This window comes from Cryptomeria japonica, chromosome 10 (genome assembly GCF_030272615.1).
Source record: "Cryptomeria japonica chromosome 10, Sugi_1.0, whole genome shotgun sequence".
Taxonomy (NCBI): domain Eukaryota; kingdom Viridiplantae; phylum Streptophyta; class Pinopsida; order Cupressales; family Cupressaceae; genus Cryptomeria; species Cryptomeria japonica.
In genome coordinates this window covers 456,236,198-456,256,856 of record NC_081414.1, presented here as the reverse complement: position 1 = coordinate 456,256,856, position 20,659 = coordinate 456,236,198, and the positions used below count along the sequence as shown (strand labels likewise).

The 20,659-nt window shown below is 37.3% G+C and overlaps 1 protein-coding gene across 2 annotated transcripts in view; it reads right to left on the bottom strand.

Moving 5' to 3' along the window:
- LOC131067522 (ubiquinol oxidase 4, chloroplastic/chromoplastic) overlaps positions 1 to 20,659 on the bottom strand; it is a 154,385-nt gene that overhangs the window by 97,867 nt on the left and 35,859 nt on the right. For both annotated transcript variants that reach the window (XM_058002554.2, XM_058002555.2), the window contains exons 3-4: positions 11,106 to 11,199; positions 10,723 to 10,838 (exon numbers count right to left, since the gene is read on the bottom strand). In XM_058002554.2, coding sequence (XP_057858537.1) covers positions 10,723 to 10,838; positions 11,106 to 11,199 — 210 coding nt within the window. The remainder of the gene's footprint in view (positions 1 to 10,722; positions 10,839 to 11,105; positions 11,200 to 20,659) is intronic.

Here is a 20,659-nt window from a genome sequence, read left to right as displayed (position 1 = left end):
GGAGCAACTCATAATTTCATTGATGAAAGAATTGTTGCTAAGAAAGGGCTAGTGACTAAAGAAGTTGAAGGATTCAAAGTCATGGTAGCTGATAGCTCCACCATTTCATGCAATAGGATGATTTCCAACATGTCTCTGAAGTTGGGAAATCATGAGATTCGAGATGACATCTTTGTGGTGAGCATAGGAGGAACTGATTGTAATGTCCCCAATTTTAATTAAGTTAATTAATTAAGTGGTCCTAAATTTTAAATAATATCATAAGGACTTATTTAATTAATTAATTTAATTATTAAATAAAGGGGCCCAGATTAATAAAACAATAAACTTTTTGGTGTCGGCCCGTTTGTAACCCTTCGGGAAACTTCCCGGAGCCCATTTATAAGGCCGAATTTGGCATAGTTGTAGGTATGGTGAATTTGATGTTTTCTTTGTATTTGCGAATTCCAGTTGGAGTTTCGTTCTGTTGCAGTTTCGGAGGTGCAAGATCCTCCCTATTCTGTAATCGCAGTTTCGGTGGTTAGCAGCCACCCTAGTCTGTCGTTGGAGATATCATTTTTGATATTTCACTTTGTACTTCATTGTCGGATCTATCTCTACCGTGTGGAAATATAATTACAAATATTTAGTTCGTGGCGATTCCATGTTGTTGGTGTATACTCTGTGTTGATAATTAATACCCGTACCTGCAATAATCTTATTGGATGGAGGTAATATCTACGATTGGTAATCCTGTCGAGCGTGAAACCCGTCAGAGGTGTAGTACGCTAAGAGTGTAATCCTGCCGAGAGTGAAACCCGCCGAAGGTGTAGTACGTCGAGAGTGTAATCCTGTCGAGAGTGAAACCCGCCAAAGGTGTAGTACATCGAGAGTGTAATCCAGTACGACGAGAGTGTAATCTTGTCGAGAGTGAAACCCGTTGAAGGTGTAGTACGTCGAGAGTGTAATCTTGTTGAGAGTGAAAACCTATTGAAGGTGAAATTCGGGTACCGTGCAGTTGGGTACATTACACTGATGATGTAGTCCTTGGAATCCAGTGGCTGAGATCTCTTGGTGAGATCACATTAAATCTGCAAACCATGGAGCTGAAGTTCATGTTTGATGGTAAGAAGGTAGTATTGAGAGCGATGTCTAATGATGGTCTCAGAATTGTGTCACTGAGTAGGATGGAGTGGCTGATCCGCCATGACCAAGCGGAAAGGGCAGCAGAGTGTTTGATAATGCCATCAAGTCCACTTGAAGAAAGGGGGAACTACTCTGTAGATGTTCAAGCATTAATCACAAAAAAGAGTAAGATTTTTGGGAATCCCCCTCTTGGCAAACCTCCTGAGTGCATGATCATGCCATCTAATTCAATTGAAGAGAAAAGAAGTTATCATGATGACATTCAAGCTTTGATTACAAAGAGGAGTAAGGTGTTTGAGAATCCACCTCCTGGTAGACCTCCCTAGAGAGGAACTGAACACATCATTGAGATAGAAGGAGCTAAGCCTGTCATGACTACTCCTTATCGGTACCCCAAAAAACAAAAGGATGAGATTGAGAAAGCCATTTAGGAGCTTCTTGACATGGGTTACATTCGGCCAAGCAAGAGCCCATTTGCTTCGGTTGTAGTTTTGGTGAAGAAGGATGGGACCATGCGCATGTGTGTGGACTACCGAGCACTTAATCAGAAGACTATCAAAAACCGGTACCCTATTCCAAGGATTGATGAGCTCATTGATGAGCTATATGGTGCAGTGTTCTTCTCGAAGATAGATCTCAAATCGGGGTACCATCAGATTAGAATGAGGGCATCAGATGTTGAGAAGATTGCATTCATGTGTCACTTTGGGCATTTTGATTTCCTAGTCATGCCCTTTGGCTTGACTAACGCTTCAGCCACATTCCAGTCTTGCATGAACAAGATCTTTCAAAAGCAATTGAGAAAGTTTGTACTCATATTTTTTGATGATATCCTCATCTTTAGCAAGTCTTGGAAGGAGCACTTGCAACACTTAGATGAAGTGCTCAGTATACTGGAGTCTGAATCCCTGTTTGCTAAGTAGTCCAAATGTGAATTTGGAATGAGAGAGCTGCTCTATCTTGGTCACATCATCAGTGCAGAAGGTGTGAAGGTGGATCCTGAAAAGATTAGAGCTATCATTGATTGGCCACCACCTGAGAACATAACACACTTGGAGGGATTCTTGGGTCTATGTGGTTTTTACAGAAGGTTTGTGAAGGGATACTCTCAGTTGGCTGCCCCCCTCAAAGATCTCACTAGGAAATAACACATGCTGACACGGAAATCGAGGAAGCGTCCTCCAATAGGAACGCGACATGCCAAATGAGATCATTAACAAACTTTCTTCTAGAACTTTATTTCCTTTCTCTTTCTCCTTCCTGGCATATTCGATGAATCTTGACGTCATGCTTTCAATTTCAGAAATCAGAATCTCAGGCAGATTCTTCATACGTTCTTCTAGGTGAATCACCTCATCAAAGGTTGTAAGAAGTAAGATCTCCCATCCATGCTCAGGTTCTTTTGCCTTATCAATATGAAACATAGTGGTATGCATAAGATCCAACTGTTTTTTTGTGATCGATCCACCTTCTCCTTGAAAGATAACCTTTATCCTTTTTTCTAATTCTTGAATGTCCACATCTGCTTCAATTTCCAATCCTTTGTCAAGAATGATACACATTATCTCGATGATCTTATCATGAATAGGATGGGCGGTATCTTCCACTTGGGTACATCTATTACTCACATCTTCAAAAAGGAGTTCCTTTATTTGAAGTAAGGTTGACCACTGTAAAAGATTAGGAGTTGATTCCTTCCTAATTATCCCTTCTTGTGCCAGCTTCTATCGAGGTGCCTTCTTTATTGTTTGCAAAACCAGAATGGTGACGTCCTTAGTATGGACGAAGGCATCAACTGTCATCATGAGGTTATGAACTATCTCAAGAACTCGAATGGCTCTTCCAAGTATTTCATCATATTCCTTACAAACTCATTAGCCGTTGTGAAAGATTTGTTGATCCAAGCCTCTAGACGTTGTGCTGAATTTCTCATTTTTTCCATTTGATCAATTGACTCGATAGAAAGCAAAGGAGGTGGTGTGGTCACCGGACTTTGATGTCTCAAAGGCTGCTGAAATTGCTGAATATAGCTCCTCCATGCACGTACTTCTTTTTCTAATCTTTTGTTCTTTTCTATTTCGTCTTTTAGCTTCTCATTTACTACTTTTACTGATTCAGTAGCTTCCTCCATGGCTTGCTCGGAAGTGAGTGGACCCAAGTCGAATGTCTCCAAATCATATTATTTTGCCAAGATCTCATCTTCATACTTATCTGCGACGGGATTGGCAATCTCTATCCTTCTAGAACTTGTATCATCCCTTATTATCTTAGACATCTTTGGAGCTTTCCTTTTCTCAATGACCTCTTGAGATCCATTTAAAAGACTATCTAAATCAAATGCTTGTTCTTGTTCTTCTTCTATCACTTCTTTGGTAAGCCTTTCCTTGAGCCATTCGGGAATGGAGGATCTTCCTTCTCTTACTTGTAATTCTTCAGGTGGAGGCTCATTCCTAGGAGGAGAGGTTACTTCATTATTATCCTCTTGTTCTTCATCATCACAAATCTGAATATGAAGGGCTGGATGTGATGAATCTTGAGACATTCTTCCTTGTTCTTGCTTGTCATTCCTGTCATTCTGCAGTGTTGACTCTATTGATTCATCTACTTCGTGGACTAGACCTTCATTTCTTCTTTGATCTTCACCTTGAACTTCTTTCTCATGTCTAGAAGAAACGCTGGGAGGTTGATCAAGATTTGTCTTTTGCTTCTTCTTGGAAGTTTCCTTCTTTCCTTGTTCATTCTTTCTCTTTGATCCTTTTGAGTGTGAAGTATTCTCACTCACACTTACCCTTTCCTCTTCTTCCATCCTTGTCTCTAAGTTGAAAGTCATGATCACATCTTGCTCCTTCAGCTTTTGATGTTGAATATCTACCTATCTTCGTTTGCAAGCTAAAATGGGATCCATCAATTCTCTTAAATCTGTGACTTCCTTTTCATCCCAATTGATCTTCATTCCTTTGTCGGCTTTCTCATAGGTAGATTGGATGTATCGACCACTATATTGTGCTTGGTCAGCCACCCTATATATCTTGCATCTTCTGATTAGGTCAAGAGGCATTCGAGAATGCATCTTCTTTCTTATCTCAGAATCATCTTGCGCATTCATCCAAAAGTCTTCAACTTGAGACACGTGTATGTACTTCCTTCCAGCCATCTCTTCTACATTACCATGAGGATCAAAATTTTCTCTAGAAGCAAATGGTGTAGATAAACAGAGAGATAATTCTGGCTTGGCATTTTCAGCTACTTGAAGTGAAGGACAAACTTCTATTGAATTCCCAAGTGTAATGGAATTAGTGATGACAGCTCCATGTTTGTACCTTAAGGATTTAGTACATGCTAACAACTGCCTTGTCACCTCAAGAGATACTATTCTATCCATACGATATCGTGGCAACATAAGGGGAGGAGAAGGACATCCTTGGATCCTTATATATGTGAACTTGGGAAATTGTATAAACCACGCCCCATATTGTTTGATTAGGTCTTGCGCGTCTTGAGATAACCTTTGATGGATTCCTCCTTGTAAGGTCCTGGTGATATGCATCATGAAAGTATCATTGACCAATCTATAATGTTGTTTAGGTGGATGATGCAATATCTCATAAGAATCACAAACCCTTATCTCTCTGGGCCCTCTTCCAACTCAGCCTCTATGTGGTAGCCCTGCATATTCATAGCTCCTTGCTAAAGAATATATGATATATGAGCTCATGTGAAATGACTTAGTTGGAATCAACCTTCTCAACTGCACATCTAGGCAATTACTAATGATCCTTGCCCAATTAATTATTCCCTTCCCTTGAATGATGATTTGAATGAAAAAGAACATCCACTTGTCAAAGCAAAAGGCTTGAGGAGCTCATACAACTCAACCAAGCAAGGTGATCAAATCTCTAAATTCCTCCTCAAAGTCCATTCGGTGTGGCCCACTGGGAATCTTGTTAAGGCGAGGTCTACTCTTTGGCAACCAATCCCTATTGATGATTGATAGGCATGTGCTAGGATCATCTTCATAAATTGACTTGGCTCCTTCTAGACTCCTATAGATCATGTCTCTATGCTCTGGTAGATGGAAGCCTTCACTTATGGCTCTCTCTGATAGGTAGGCAAATACGGTTCCATCCTCTGCCACGATCGTCCTTGAGTGTGAATCATAATGCTTGGTACACTCAATCATCAATTCATGACATCGAACTGCAGGAGGGAAACCGGCTGCCTTGATGATGCCGCTCTCTATTATCCTCTTGGCTATAGGTGACGGTTTGCCGATGTATGGTGCCTCACGAAACTTCTTCACATCGAAATTGCCAAGGTTTGTGTCTGCAATGTTGCTCTATTGAGATGTAATCTTGGTCTCCAAATCATCACTCTTTTGGTCTTCTTTGATAAGAGCTTACCTTGATGATGGTGTTCTTGCCTTAGGTGCTGCCATGATTTACCTATAAGAGGCGATCAAGTTAGTATTTTGATTAATTGAATATCTTACTTGAATATGAATTGAAACTTGCATCTAAAATATAGAATCAATTGCTGATACGCACCCTATCTTTGAATGAATTCCAGATTCTTTTTCTTAATCAGACCTTAATTTCAATTTTAAAATGCAGTCCTTACCTGTGATTTGATGAATTTGAACCAAGGACTAACACTAACTAATGAATGCAATCTTGATAGCTAAAGATAAATCTGGACTGATTAAGGATGAATTCGCTATATGACAGTCCTCCTTGCTGGATAAATGATGAACTCCTTCCTTGAATTTGCTAAACTTCGACTTTGTTGTTGTGTCTTCCTTGACAAATTCGCTTTGCTAATGACTTATTTCACTGTCTTGAATTTGGAATCTGCTGACTGCTAAAAGAGTTCGCTCAATCTGCTTACCAAGCTCGCTGATGATAGAAGATAAATGCTTTGATTTGATTTTTTTTAAATGATCTTGATAATGTCTTTATATATGCGATATGCCTTATGAAACAATTAGACAGACTTAGTGAAAAATAAATATCAATTAACCTTTCATGATGGGCGACTCTTCATTTTAAGTTTCCTTCATTGAAAATCGAAATTTTGAATATATTTTAGCGCCAAACATTTGTATCATGAGACTCTGCTTAGGAACTTGATCAAGGTTCATACATTTTGATTAAGCATTGATTTCACTCAATGTCTGTAGTATCCCAGTAAAAAAAATTTTGATTTTTTAACAATAAGAGATACAAGCAACACCACAACCCGTTAAGGTTAGAAAAATAATCCAAACTGCTGAAAGGGAACCCTTCCACCTTTTGTTCACCGAGAGCCCAGTCTGGGAGGGTGAGAGCATACGGTGTTCCGGGGATCGTTAGCACCAATAATCAAACTGAAATTACAATGCCCGAGCGGCAAGCCAGCCCTTCTGCTTATCCAGCAGGATAGAAACCAAACTCTCAGCGGTAAACCAGCCAAGGGAAAATGACAAGAAACAGAAATTCAATCACTCTACCGCATATTTCAGCGGGAGGACATTACATTAAACTATCACTCTACCGCATATTTCAGCGAGAGGACAATTGCATTAAACTTATCACTCGACCACTTATTCAGTGGGAGGACGGAGTACATAAACTGAATTTCAAAGTAAGAAGGCGGCTAAGCCAGCCTCTCCAACTTATGCAGTGGGAATTACAAAATAAGGACAGCAAGAATGATTGATCAGTACTACTGAAACAACCTTACAAAAATAGAGACGAAAGAAGGAGAGTAATGCAGATTTCTACAGCAAGAATATAATTTTCTATTACAATCAATCTGCAGGCTGAAAGTACAAATCAGCAGCCCATGGAAACACCCAAATGCTCATAACTCCCTCATTTTACATCCAATTTAACTCAAACCAGTCCCAAACCCACCATATTTCACTCACAACAGCAACCAATCAAAACTACAACCCAATAACTATTTGGCATGCATCCCAATGCAAGCACAAAAAACCAACGCTAGACCTAGGAAGTTCGATTTTGTCTAGAAAAATCATTGCTTAATTAAACTTGCTAAAAACTTACACAATGTATTGCCATGGCTAGGAAGGAAGGATCAGCCGGTACCCAGAATGATGGAATCGCCTGGTCAAGTGGTGTGAGCAAAATACACTTTCAGCAGTCCCGCGACCAGCAACCAGAAAACACTCCAATTCCACATAGAACACTCCACAATCTGCAACTGACTCACCAACAGCACTGGGAATACATGGACACAGCTAGGTACTATCTTGCAAGTACAAAACTGAGACTTAGCTAGGAAGCCACACTTCGAAGCTCAGATTTTCAGTCGCCAAACCAACAACATAATGATGCAATTTTCATAGATATCTAAAATGAGAGCCCAAGGCTCTTATTTATAACTCTTCAACAACCAAATTCAAATGCAAATTCCTCCAAACTCCACTCCTTCATTTGCATTTCATTTCACCCTCATGTGAACCCAAGTGTAGTGCCACTTTTCATAAGTCAAACCTCACGCCAAAAGGGAAAGGACCCACGTTAATCACTTGGCAAATAATGGAGATGCAATATAAAATAATATTCCTCTAAAATATTTCGACATCCCATAGTACACGAGTTTCGCCAAATACTTAGGATAAAATAGGCATTAATCCCAAATTTAAATAAATCAGTAGCAAATAATCAGATTAATTAAATATTAAACCTTAGGATAAGGAAATAATATTTAATTATGTCGCGTATGACTCCCGTACTGATTATTATCACAACTAGGATGAAACTGAGCCAGGACGACCACAGAACTGCTGCAAAAACAGAACCCTGTCTACTGCCAGAAATAGAATTGTGCCACACTGCCACTTACTTAAAATAGTAAGTCAAGAACTAATGCTCAGAAAAGCATGATCTTCGCATCCAGAGGCAAAGCATGGAGAGCTTAGTAGGACAGTAACACCAGAATGGCCATTCCCTGACTTACTAAAAATAGTAAGTCCTCGTTTCATCAATGCTGGACCCTCATTCTTCATTCCACCTAGCATATGGGTCTCAGGAATAGGCTAATGGACCACTGGAAGGTCATCAATGAGAAGGGGACATTACAGCCTCCTTAAGGACACGCCCTATATGGTTTTTTTCTTTTTGTCCTCTCGAAGGACAGGACCTATAACTAATTTGTTGACTATCCTTGATGAAGGTGGGGCTCTTGATGTATATTTCGCTCTATGACCACCTTAGGGACAGGCCCTATAATCAAAATTCGCTCACCATCCTTTTGAAGGACAAGACCTATATTCAAAATTCGCTCCATGTCTATCCTAAGGACAGGACCTATAAACTCGCTTTGGTCAGCCCCTAAAAATGTATGCTTTATCAAATCGCTTCATGTGTTTGATGATCAAACTCAAGGCAAGGACTTCGCTCAATGTCCTCTTCAAGGACAAGCCCTATGAACAAATTCGCCCTTCGTCCTTGCTAAGGACAGGACCTTTATCTTATTATTTCGTTCTATGTCCTTTGTGAGGACAGCCTTCAAGAAATGGTTCGTTCTGAGACCGATTCAAGGACAAGTTTTATATAGTCAGGTTCGCTCCATGTCTTGTCCAAGGACAGGACCTATACCATGAATTCGCCCATTTAAGAAGACAAGTCCAAAACGAAGAAGCTCGCTCATCGTCCTCTGGAAGGACAGGACCTAAATCCTATTTCGCTTTATATCCTTTGTGAGGACAAGACCAAAAGATGAACTTCTCTCACCGACCTCCCGAAAGACAAGCTCAAATCACTCCATAACCAGCCTAAGGACAAGTTTCAAAACATAGTTCGCTCAATGTCCTTGATGAGGACAGAATCAAGATAGGCAAAATTCGCTCTCCGACCTCTCTAGGGACAGGACCTAAATGACAAGATTTGACAACTTACCTTATGACCTTTACCAAGACATGACTCGAAACTTACTACTTCATCAACTTGAAAGCAACATCAATTCCGCCTTCTAAGAACACCTCTATAATAAATTCGCTCTGAGACCTTTGGAAGGATGGGACCTAGAGTAGAATTTCGCTCTATGTCCTCTCCAAGGACATGACTTAAATACCATCTCTTTGTTGAGAGATCAAATGAAGGACACAAGTCAAATTCGCTCTAAGACAGCTTCAAAGACAAGGCTAGAAAGTGTGCTCCAAGACCCTTGGAAGGACAATGCATGAAATTCGCTCTTGGATCTTTGGAGGGACAAGACCTAAAAGATAAATTTCTGAGCAATGATGACTCCTAACTTAGCCTGATCTGATCTATGCTAACTCCATAAACTCACTCATTTCATCCTGAAAGCAGAGAGAGGCAAGACTAGACAAAAAGAAAAACCAAAAAAGAAGGGTCCCCATTTTGATGGGGCGATGTTAGATATGGTCACAACACCCATGAAACTACCATATCATGCAAAAACAGCATACTGAAGTTTTCCTCACACACACCCAAAGGATTCACATTCTTCCCACAGAGATGCCACATCCCTTGAAGACACCTGCTTTTTAATTGTTGTGGATAGGTACACAATTACACTAATTGATTTACAAATGGCGAGATGCAAGGTTATGTAATCAATTGCATGATATTTTTCAGTAAAAGAATACCCGACAAATCATTTCTGCAGATTTATTCGAGTTTTTCTCCCGATTTTTTGTATTTTTTCCAAATAATTGCCTCGATTTTTTCCAAAAAATGGCCCAAGAGTTTTTTGCAGATTAAATTGTTGCCCTGAATGAATCGCGATAAATCGGGAAAAGATTTTTGGCAGATTTTTTCATCTATGGGTTCAACAAAGGTGCAATTTCAGGTGACAACAGTTTTCTAACTCAACAGCTACACTTAGGCTTACAAAGGAACCAATCTTCTTTGGAGGTCTGATCTCAAATTTAGCAAGGTCTCACACTTGAGAGAACATTCATCCCCATTGTGTCTTTGAAATATTGAACTAGGTTCAACAAAGGTGCAATTTGAGGTGACAACAGTTCTCTGACTCAACACCTGTACCCGTACTTATGCTTAGAAAGGAACCAGCCTTCTCTGGAGGTTTGATCTCGAGTTAAGCAAGGTCCCACACTTGGGAGATCATTCCTATTGTGTCTCTAAAATATTGAACTAGGTTCAACAAGGGTGCAATTTTAGGCAACAACAATTAAACATACTCCCTTGCAATTGTACAAGCACTTTCAACACATTTTTTATTTTTCCATGGCACTCCTTAATTATCAATGTCACCTCTTTTTTCTATCCTTTTGATATTTTAAGGGTATACAAATAAATAAAGAAAAGCAGCGCAATTTCTTGAGACTCAATTCTAATCCATTAATGATTAAAATCCAAAAAACATCACAACATATAAGCTTTTTACATAACACTATTTTTTTCTTATGGAGTTTTTTAAGTCAAAAGAAAAGCAACTCTCTCTCAAGATAAGTGTCTAGATTATTGTGAGAATGAGAAATTTGAATTGGAAAACAAATCAAAGATTATAGTGACATTCAAATCTGTGGGAAATATATATATATATATATTGGACGCCCAATTGAGACAACATCAATGAATTGAGAACATCAAAACATAATGTTCTTACCTCCATAATAAGCAAATGGTGAAGCTCATTCCAACTCTCCGCAAAATGGACTTTTAAATAGTCGGACCTTCTCCACCAACCAAAACTTTCATACATGTGTAACACAGATACAAATGCTGACAAACAATTGATTCAATTTGTCAAAAGGAATAAGAAAAATCACAAAGAAATCAATGAAACTTGCAAATTTGAAAAGACGGCATAACAAAGACTTGGAATTTAGCATAGTCCCATATGGCATTTGATAAGAATTAAGAAATAAGTATTCACTGCCTGAATTGAACAAAGGCAAAACAGAGTAGTATCTTCTTACTGACATTATCGAAAAGAAAATCTCTGCTACAAAAAAGAAATGCAACAGAAATTCAACACATGAACATTACCAAAGTAAGGTACTCTTGCAATGGTTTCCAACACATAGAACCTTGCGTAGTGTCTATCACTATAGAAAGCATCTAAAACTTTTATAACCAGCTCCTGCAACCAAAAAAAGTTGAAATCAATTTATTTTAAAACATAATTTCATCAAGTAGTTTAAGCTCTTTGCTGATGGCCCTACATCCACAGAAATTAAGTGTAAAGAAAATAACAGATATTATGGAACACTCATAACAAACAACTAGACAATTGACAAAACAATAATGTCATTCAGATAAAAATTACTAATACAGCAAACAACTGAAACTCTTGATTCTCTACTAAAAACTAAGGTCCAAACAACAAGCAATTTCATTCAGACAAAGAGAATGTGTGATAATAGAAATGTAAACAAACATTACAGCAATCAACACAATCTTGTTCATTAATTCAGTTTACCAAGGAAATACATTATTTACAAACTAGCTAGAAATAGAATTAATATAAGGTAACTTTTAACATAATCATATATTACATAGGAAATGACCACGATTCATTTCAATATACTAACAAATGGTTATTTACTAAATTCCCCACTCAAAGAGACCTAGCTTGCTATATCATTTCACGTGTTTTTTTAAAACAAGATTATTAATCGCATCAAGCCTTGCCCATAGTTACAAAACTCGGACTCAGCAGGTTTATTTTGTAGTTGAACTCAAACTTACACACATGGCAGATTTTTTTAGAAACACAAGAAAATTATGTGCACTTTTCTCTACATGACTTTAAAGACATAAAAGCTAATCAATTACAAGGTACATTGATTGCATCACACCTCGCCTATAGTTATGACTCAAACTCGGCAAGCTCTTTTTGGAGTTGTACTCAAACTTAGCACAAATGTGACAAATCTAGAATAACCATAAATACAAAGATTTTTAAAGGAATAAAAACATTATATGCTATCTTTGTTGGAAGAGAATTTGGATGGGAACTTACTTCTTCTAGGTGTTGCAAGCTCCATGCTGCGTGCTTTCTTCATGGCTTCCAACAAGGTGGGTGGGTCAAATGCCTTAACCCAACCTCTCAAACGCTCCAACAATCCCTCCATGAATAATATGACTAACCTCCTCTCTGAAATGCTAGGCACCATCTCTGCAAGACTCTGAAATTCACCGATATAGGTTTCCAAATTACCCACCTGTTTCAGCTGTGCCAACTCACTAAAGTACATCTCCGGATCTTTGCAATCAAATCGCTCTATCAGCCTATCAGTGAATTCTGCATAAGTGGTGATGTGATTATGACCAAGTGTGACTAACCCATGGTACCACCACTCATGAGCAGCACCCTCCAAATGTAGTGTGGCGAATTTGATGGCATCTTCTTCGGGCATCGGTCTCAATGACAGGTAGTTATCTAACTTATGTACCCATGCTCTTGTTGTACATTTGTCACTCCCATCAAAATATGGCATGGTAATTTTCCCAAAAGTATGTTGATAATCAGTATGTGTCGGAGTATGACATTCATTTCTCCCGCCATTTCTCCTACTCCTTTGGTTCATGAACTAATCAAATGACCACATATCTCTCAAATCAGGAGGTAAGTGGTATACTCCAGATATGCCTATCATGCTTCATCTCAATAAGGTACAAGGGCAGCAACATGTGGTTGTTCTTCCCGTAGAGTGAAGGTAGGAATGAGAGGTCTAGAGGTTGATCCTCTAGTGAAGGCATCACGTTGATTGACTGTCCTATCTCTTCCTTCCACATCATTGTTGCTACAACTCCCATGAGCACCACTATTTTCCCCTTAATTATTTTGATGATTTTAGTTTGGATCAGATTGTTGATTATTGTGTGTTTGCTCCATTTTTCCTAGTAGTCGTGACATCATATCAATCATGGTGTCGAACTTCCTTTCAATTCCTGCATCCTTATCATCTTCTGCCATGTTTGGGACTACCTTCTCATTTTCTCTTTCTCTCAAAACTTCTGGAAATGTATCTACTTCAGGTACCTGTGGGTTTTGATATTGTTGTCTTCATTGTTCCTTGTTATAATACCTAATATCCCTTTCACTCATTAATCACAGGATGGCAGGATCTTAGCTCTGATACCACTGAAATTTCCCCTACAGTGGATAGACTGAATATGAAAGGAATATTTACAAACAGTTGGTTGTCAAACTGCGTGTTATGCGGTTTATATAATTTGCGTGTTATGCTAATGGACTGTCTCAGAGTTTTCAGACTTGTTTAGGAGATATTAACCACACATATGCATCAATGAATGACTAGCAAACAACTTCTTAATATAGGATAATTCCCTAGGATGATTTATAGTGTCATCACACCCAAATTTGGAAGCAAACCATGAACCTACAGCTGACTGTAATTACATTGAACAATTGGCATGAAACCATTTCACAACGAGCAGTGATATGCAAACTAATTACTCCTTTATTTATGAGACAATAGAATCATTACAATACTCAAACATATGCCCAAAGACCTAGCTGCCTATCAATGAATACTCAGAAAATCTGAAGAGACATGGCAGCCATGGAGGTCTGCATACAACATGAAATTACAAGGAGTAATGATGCCAAAAGAACCTGGTTATACTCGCCTAGCCTTGAGATTGAAGAAGCAATCAATATCCTGATTTTTGGAGCCTCCAAATTGCCAAATCGAATTTGTTTCAGAATCACCCCTGCTGCAAGAATGGAGGTCTGATAATAAATAATTATCAGCTCCCAAGCCCTTACTAACCCCCTGAAAATGATCGATGCCTCTCTCCAAGTGCAGAACTACCTTCAAGGGTGAAGTTAGATGCTTGTATCAAACAAATTAAGCCAAATCATGGGGATGGAGGAAGAATTTCAATTTTGTCTCAGGCCTGATTTACACCAGCAACTGCAAGTATTCACCTTCAACGACCCCGATGAATGAATTGCCTCTTGACCACAATTAAAATCGATGCACTTGGAAGACCTAAAGATGATATTCTGAATACACCATGAAACCAAGTACCATGAAGATGCAACAAAACTCAATAGGCTCAATATGGAAGACTGAAATTATCTCCCACTCTCAACTGTAACCCCTCGGAGGATCTCTCACCACCTCAGTTATGCAAATCATAGGGAGTTTTCGTTCCCAAATGATTGTCTACAGAAACCCTTGGCTCCACAAGTCTACACAAGAGAAGATATCCAAACAACCAATGATGAACAATGAACCAACCCCCTCTATTTATTCTTTTCTCCTCCAATCGATTGGTTCCTTCTAGAAGATTCTTCTCATATCCTTTTATTACACTATTATTTTATTACACATTAATTAATTTAATTGCACTTTAAAATATTATTACATTATAATTAAAGTGCACACGTCACAAAATACGTGTAATCTCCTTATTTCACCATAGAATCAAGTAGACATAAATGTGAAGCCACAAATAACGGCCAAATCGACCCCCTAATCAATCTCCTTGGCCTACAAGGGTCAAATGATAGGCCAATCCCCTGAATGTCTGCGAACTACAGAGAAGGGGACATTACAGATAGAGAGGACCTCGTATCACTCAACACAACATCACTATCTATATATGGGCCTTGCATTCATATCCCTAAAAGGTCCTTGATGTTGCTTCAACCATAGTAGAACTACTTGAGATCAAGATTGACTCGGAAAATCAAAAGCATAATGTAATCGAAATTCAATTATTTGGGACATAAAAGATACAAAAAATATCATAAAAAAATTTAAAATTGTTCATTTTGTTGTTTCATACCAAGAGAAATTGTGTTGTTTTATCATCTCATGCAATTCAAAATATTTTTTCATATTATTAGTGTTTTAAAACCAATGCAAGGGGTGGGTTGAGGATAGCAACCCTCAGCGGGATCAAGAGGTGGCACCCCTCATGAGGTCCAGGGGCAACATTATCATCATGTTCCCTATTGCAATACAAGCCAAAACCAAGGCGTGGAATCCCCACCAACAAACACAATTAAGGCCTTAGAGGCCAAGCAACCTTCATGTCACATGCTATTTTTCATCATTTTATCGCTTTTAACCAAGTTCCAAGAGTCCAAACTCCAAATCCTTAAAGAAACTCCAGCATCATGGCCATAGAACAATAATTAGGCCTTAACTATGTTTTTTTAAAGGTTTAAGTCATTTTTAATTCTACTTTTTCAATTTTGGGGTGTTTTATGCAACCAAGTCTAACCTAAGGAACTCTTGAGTCCTAGTGAGTCCAACAAGTCTCCATCATACTCATATTCAAGTTTGCAAGCTCATTTGGCCTAACTTGGAAAGTTTGCTTAGTTCCCAGTGAGTCTTACAACTATGTTCTTACTATGTTCTTACCTATAATAGCAAGTAAAATGAACACCAAAGCTTTCACTACTTCACTCCACAAGCTAAAGAGTTATATCTTTAAGAACACAAGCAAGTTCCCACTTTTTCCAGTATTGATTTGTGAACTTTTGCCCAATTTTCGAGTTTTCCCTTGCACAGCTTGGTGTGTGTTCAAGAGGACTCCAAACTTCTTGGAGAGTTCTAACTTGGTTAGCAATAAATTTGGTTCTAGGAAATGAGCTTAGTTAGCAATATGGATCATTATGCCACTTTCAGAAGTGATTTCCAACACTTGGGGTGAAAAACTTCTTGGAGAAACTGTCTATTTTTGGTAATTCATCCGATTCGCTCTGATCATTATCCTACATCTTCAGTATCATCTTGATGTAATCAGTGTTTGATTATGATGCAGTTTCAATGTTTTTGGCAACTTGGGTGAGCTATTGAGTTATTATTTAATTCACTTAAGTTGTCTAATGTTGGGAAATATTAAAAGGACCACTTAGTGTAATAGCTCGTTGGAAATGTGTTAAGTTGTATTTTAAGTTAGATGCCTAGGCTTAGGTGTTCTCTCAGGAAAAAGTAATATTATTTTTCCTAAAAGGTCTTTGTCAAGGAAAAAAAGAATAATTATATTTTTAAATTGAATATTTCCCTCCTAAAAATCAATATAAGCAAGAGTTGGGCTCATTTGAGAGAGAAATTTAATGAACTGGCATATGATGTGGTACCAACATGTCCCAAAGTTACCAACACATGGTACCATGTAATGTCCCCATTTTAGGGTTTTCTAACATTGCAGGTCGCTCTGACCTTCTTAGTCAGTGTTTGTCTTGTCTACGGGGTTATTTGATGTTTACAATGAGCTTGAATGATCTAGAGGACTCATACCACGCTTGCCGATGTTATTTATGACTTTTGGTGTGTTCTCGAAGATTTTTGGAGAGAGAATCTATTTATAGTAAGTCACCCAATTGGCTTTGTCTCTCATTATTCTTCATTAGGATGACTCCAGTGCACTTAGATTTTGATTTTAATGCTTTCTACCAATTTCCGCAATATGGGTGCATTAATGGTTTTATTTTAATTATTTTACTAAGGATGCTTAAATTTTATTAAAATATTTTAAAAGCACTTAGTGTTATAGCTCGTTGAAAATTGGGATGAAAATTTTTAAATGATAGATGTTGAAAACAAGGACCTTGAGTATCAAAAAGATCATTATCTTCATAAAAGGTCTTTTCGAAGCTAAAATGGAGTTTTAATTAAAAAGGTGAATTTGAAATTTGTGCTTTCCAAAAGTTTGGCAGGAATAAGTATAAAATGCAATTTAGGGGCTTATTTGGCATTATGCAAATTATGATATTTCTCTTTGGTGAAAACCTTAAGGTTCTTAGAGATTGAACTTCATTTGTCTCAACCTTCTAGAGGATAGAAATCCTCTAGAACAAGATTGGCTACAGTGATGAAAGATCCTCCCTAGTCAATGCGATGAGATTCTATCAAAGTCTTAGCTTGTGGAAAAAGGGGTTTCCACGATTCAGAGTTAAAGAGTTTGAAGATTTGTTCATTTTTACCACGTTTGCAATTCAAGTTTGTGAAAGATAATATTTTGTTGTGTGTTTGTGTGTTCAAAGGGGAAGAACATTAAATATTTTATCGTAATTTACTGGGTTTACATTCTAGTGTTGCCATATTACGTAAACAAAAAAAATATTAAAATTAGCGCTAGAAAACAATTGAGCCAAATTATAGGTGCATGGTAGGTCAGGCATAACTAGCACGCTCTAAGAATTAACTGCTTACATGGCAAGGCCCACATCCCCACTTACATCTAATCTTCCCTGTTTCCATAAATCACCTGTGCCATTTCCATTCCCACTCACTTCTGGCATTGGAAACCATTTTATTTGCCACCTTTACTACTTACGTCCATATAGGTCCCCAGTTTCGAACGATTTTATTTGCCCCATGTTCTTATTCCCACATGCGCTGGGTGAGAACAATCAAAGAAATTATAGGCTATAAAAGGTAGCGCGCATTTCCTTATATTCAACGTATGAAACATCACTTAATATACAATAATTAGGATAAACATTAGAAAATATTAAAGGAAATGCCATGCTTTTTTATGTCTTTTGTGTCTTTTAAATTGATTTTATATTTGTCTTTTAAGATTTGCACAATTATTAGCAATAAATTATTAATAATTATTATTATATAAAAAATATTTTTTTAATTTTAAATTTTAAAATTATTCTATTAATCTATTGATAATAAATTATAAATGGTATTAAGTAATAGTAAGCATTAAATTTAAAATGATTTTTATAATACCAATCAATAATTGTAAAAAATAATAAAGTATTATTAATAAATAATTAAATAACAATTTTTAATCATTCCTTATTGATTATAAAATAATTTTTATTTTTATTTTTTTTGCTAGGTAAGAGGCTAAAGCCAATCGCTTTTGACTAGAGCTTTGAACTAGTGGGATCACAAAGGGGGGGCCATCCCCAAATACATTGGTGAGGTATTAACACCTCCATTTTTTCTTTCTGAAATCATCCCTCCTTATCACTCTGAACACCTTATCACTCCATACACCTTGATTTTTTACTTTATATATATATATATATATATATATATATATATACACTTGTATTTATTCACATATAGATATGTAAATACTTGCTAGTTATATATTTATTTTTATTTTTAATTTTTATTTTTCCATTTTTATTTTTTTTTTATAGTTATTTGCATATTCTCATATATATTATATATATATTCATTTTATTTTTATATCTTTTTCTTTTGTTTTTATTTGTATCTTTGTTTATTATTTTCTTACCTCCTCTTGTACTATCCTAGTACACCTCCTTCCTTGCTTGCTCTCTTAAATAGGTGTTGGTCTGCAACTTGTATCATCTTTTTCTTCTTATGATCTCTTTATCATCCTGATGATGGATCACGAATTGTGATCCGAAACGTTGATGAAAAAATACTCACACAATCGAATCCAAAAGCAAATCATATTAATCACATGGATTGTGGAAATCTACTAGCATTAATCCATACACCTTATCGCTCCAATCCTTATCACCATTCAATTCCCTTATCACTCCATTGGTGTCGCTCCTTATCTCTCCACTAGTGCATATCCCTTATCTCTCCATCACACCACATTGATCATCATGGCATCTCCTGCAAACTGTGTGTCCACTGTGGCATCTATAGTAATCACCGCTAGGCATGGTCTCCGTTGTTGACTACATCTGTCAGTGTTGTCTGTTCCGTGTGAGCATCATGAAGAGTACGCAATTATACAGAAAGGGAGGGGGGGGAGAGGGGGGGGGGGCGGTGAATCAGTATAACAACATATTTCACCAACTTAAACTTTTTCAATTTCAATTACATGTATATAACTTATCTTCTAAACATATTCATTGTTGATCAACATTCACATGTAATCTAACTATTATGAACACAAATAGAACACGAGATATATACATGGAAACCCTTACGGGAGAAAACCACGGTGAAATCAATGCTTTATATATTTTTTCTTTTACAATGTTTGTAGGCACCAACCTAGTAGAGGCACCAACCCCTAGGTTTGTGAGCATCAACCCACTGGAAGCATCAACTCCCAAATCTGATTTTGTGAGCACCAACCCACCGGAAGTACCAACTCCCAAATCTGATTTTGTGAGCACCAACCCACTGGAAGCACCAACCCACTGGAAGCACCAACTCCCACTTCTGAATCTGTGAGCACCAACCCACTTCACATAAATCTGATTTTCCACCTTGACAATGTTGCTATAACAACAAATGATGTACACTTAATTTCTTTCTTCAAACTGCGATGATGAACATTACTAACCAGTCATATAAACCTGGCCACACTTTCTTCATAAATCTGTGATACAGATCTGTTGTAAATTCCTTTACAAATCTAAAATTATTTCTTTCAACAAGTCCGATATATTATTGTCACTTACAACTGTCTCAATTTTCCTTCAAAAATCTGCTATAGACTCTTTCTTACATCTGCTATAAATTCCCCCTTTAAATCTGCTATAACTATCTTCAAATCTGTATATATATAAATTTATATATCTGTTGCCATACACTCAGAAATCTGTCAAAGCTGATTTCTGTGTCTACTAAAATCTGCACCAATTCTTCATACTTTCTTATCTCACACTCCCTATATACGACACCCTTCATATATTTTTCACTCTATAATTTCATGCTTCACACAGCACACCTATACTCAGCATATTACGCACATTCTTCTCCAAACTTCACACGTAGCTCATCATTCCTTTTTTTATATCTCCTTTTTATTTTATATATATATATATATTACTACACACCACACCTCTCTACATATATCTTTTATTTCTTAAAGATCGTATCCTTTCATAATGAAAAGACATTCCTTCTTACGCTAGAAAGACATACCTCTAATTGAGTCGATCCTTATCAAAATGATAAACAAAAAGTCTTTATCTTAAATGCTGCCTTTTAAGAGATCGCACCTTCTCATGATGAACCACGTACTATTCATTCGGCACCTCATCAAATCAAACTCTTTTTAATTATTAAACGAATTACTCAATGGTAAATCGCTAACTTTGCACCTCCTTCATCGCTGACCCACTAAGTTGACCCCAAATATATGTTGATGTTGAATATTCAATCATATGAGTCGGTTTGTCTTGCATAGCCGATTTTCCAACATAACTTTATGAAATCTTTTAGAAATGAAGTAGCTGTAGTATCAGGCCACGTATATTTTCAATTATTATGAAATTAAATGCCACGTCTTCCTTATCAGATAGTATCAATGTTTCTTTGCTAACTCCCCGTCTTTTCTTCTCACAACAGATTGCACTTGTATTCTTATTGAAAAAGTTTTATACACATTATCGTATATTTTTTATCAATGCGTACCATGAAGGAAGTCATCTTTTTAGTCACTGTCCTTTATATCGTATTTCACCTGGTGTCTTTAGCAGATGTAATCGCTGCTAACAGGGCGATGGACTTTATAACATAGTTCGCTGTCCTTAAATATTTCCCAAGGATAATGGTTGTTGTTTGCTCTCTCTTGAGAATCGATCATTTCCAGCACCGTATATATGAATTGCTGTGTATAACAAAATCTGGTTACCGTACCTTGTATAATAT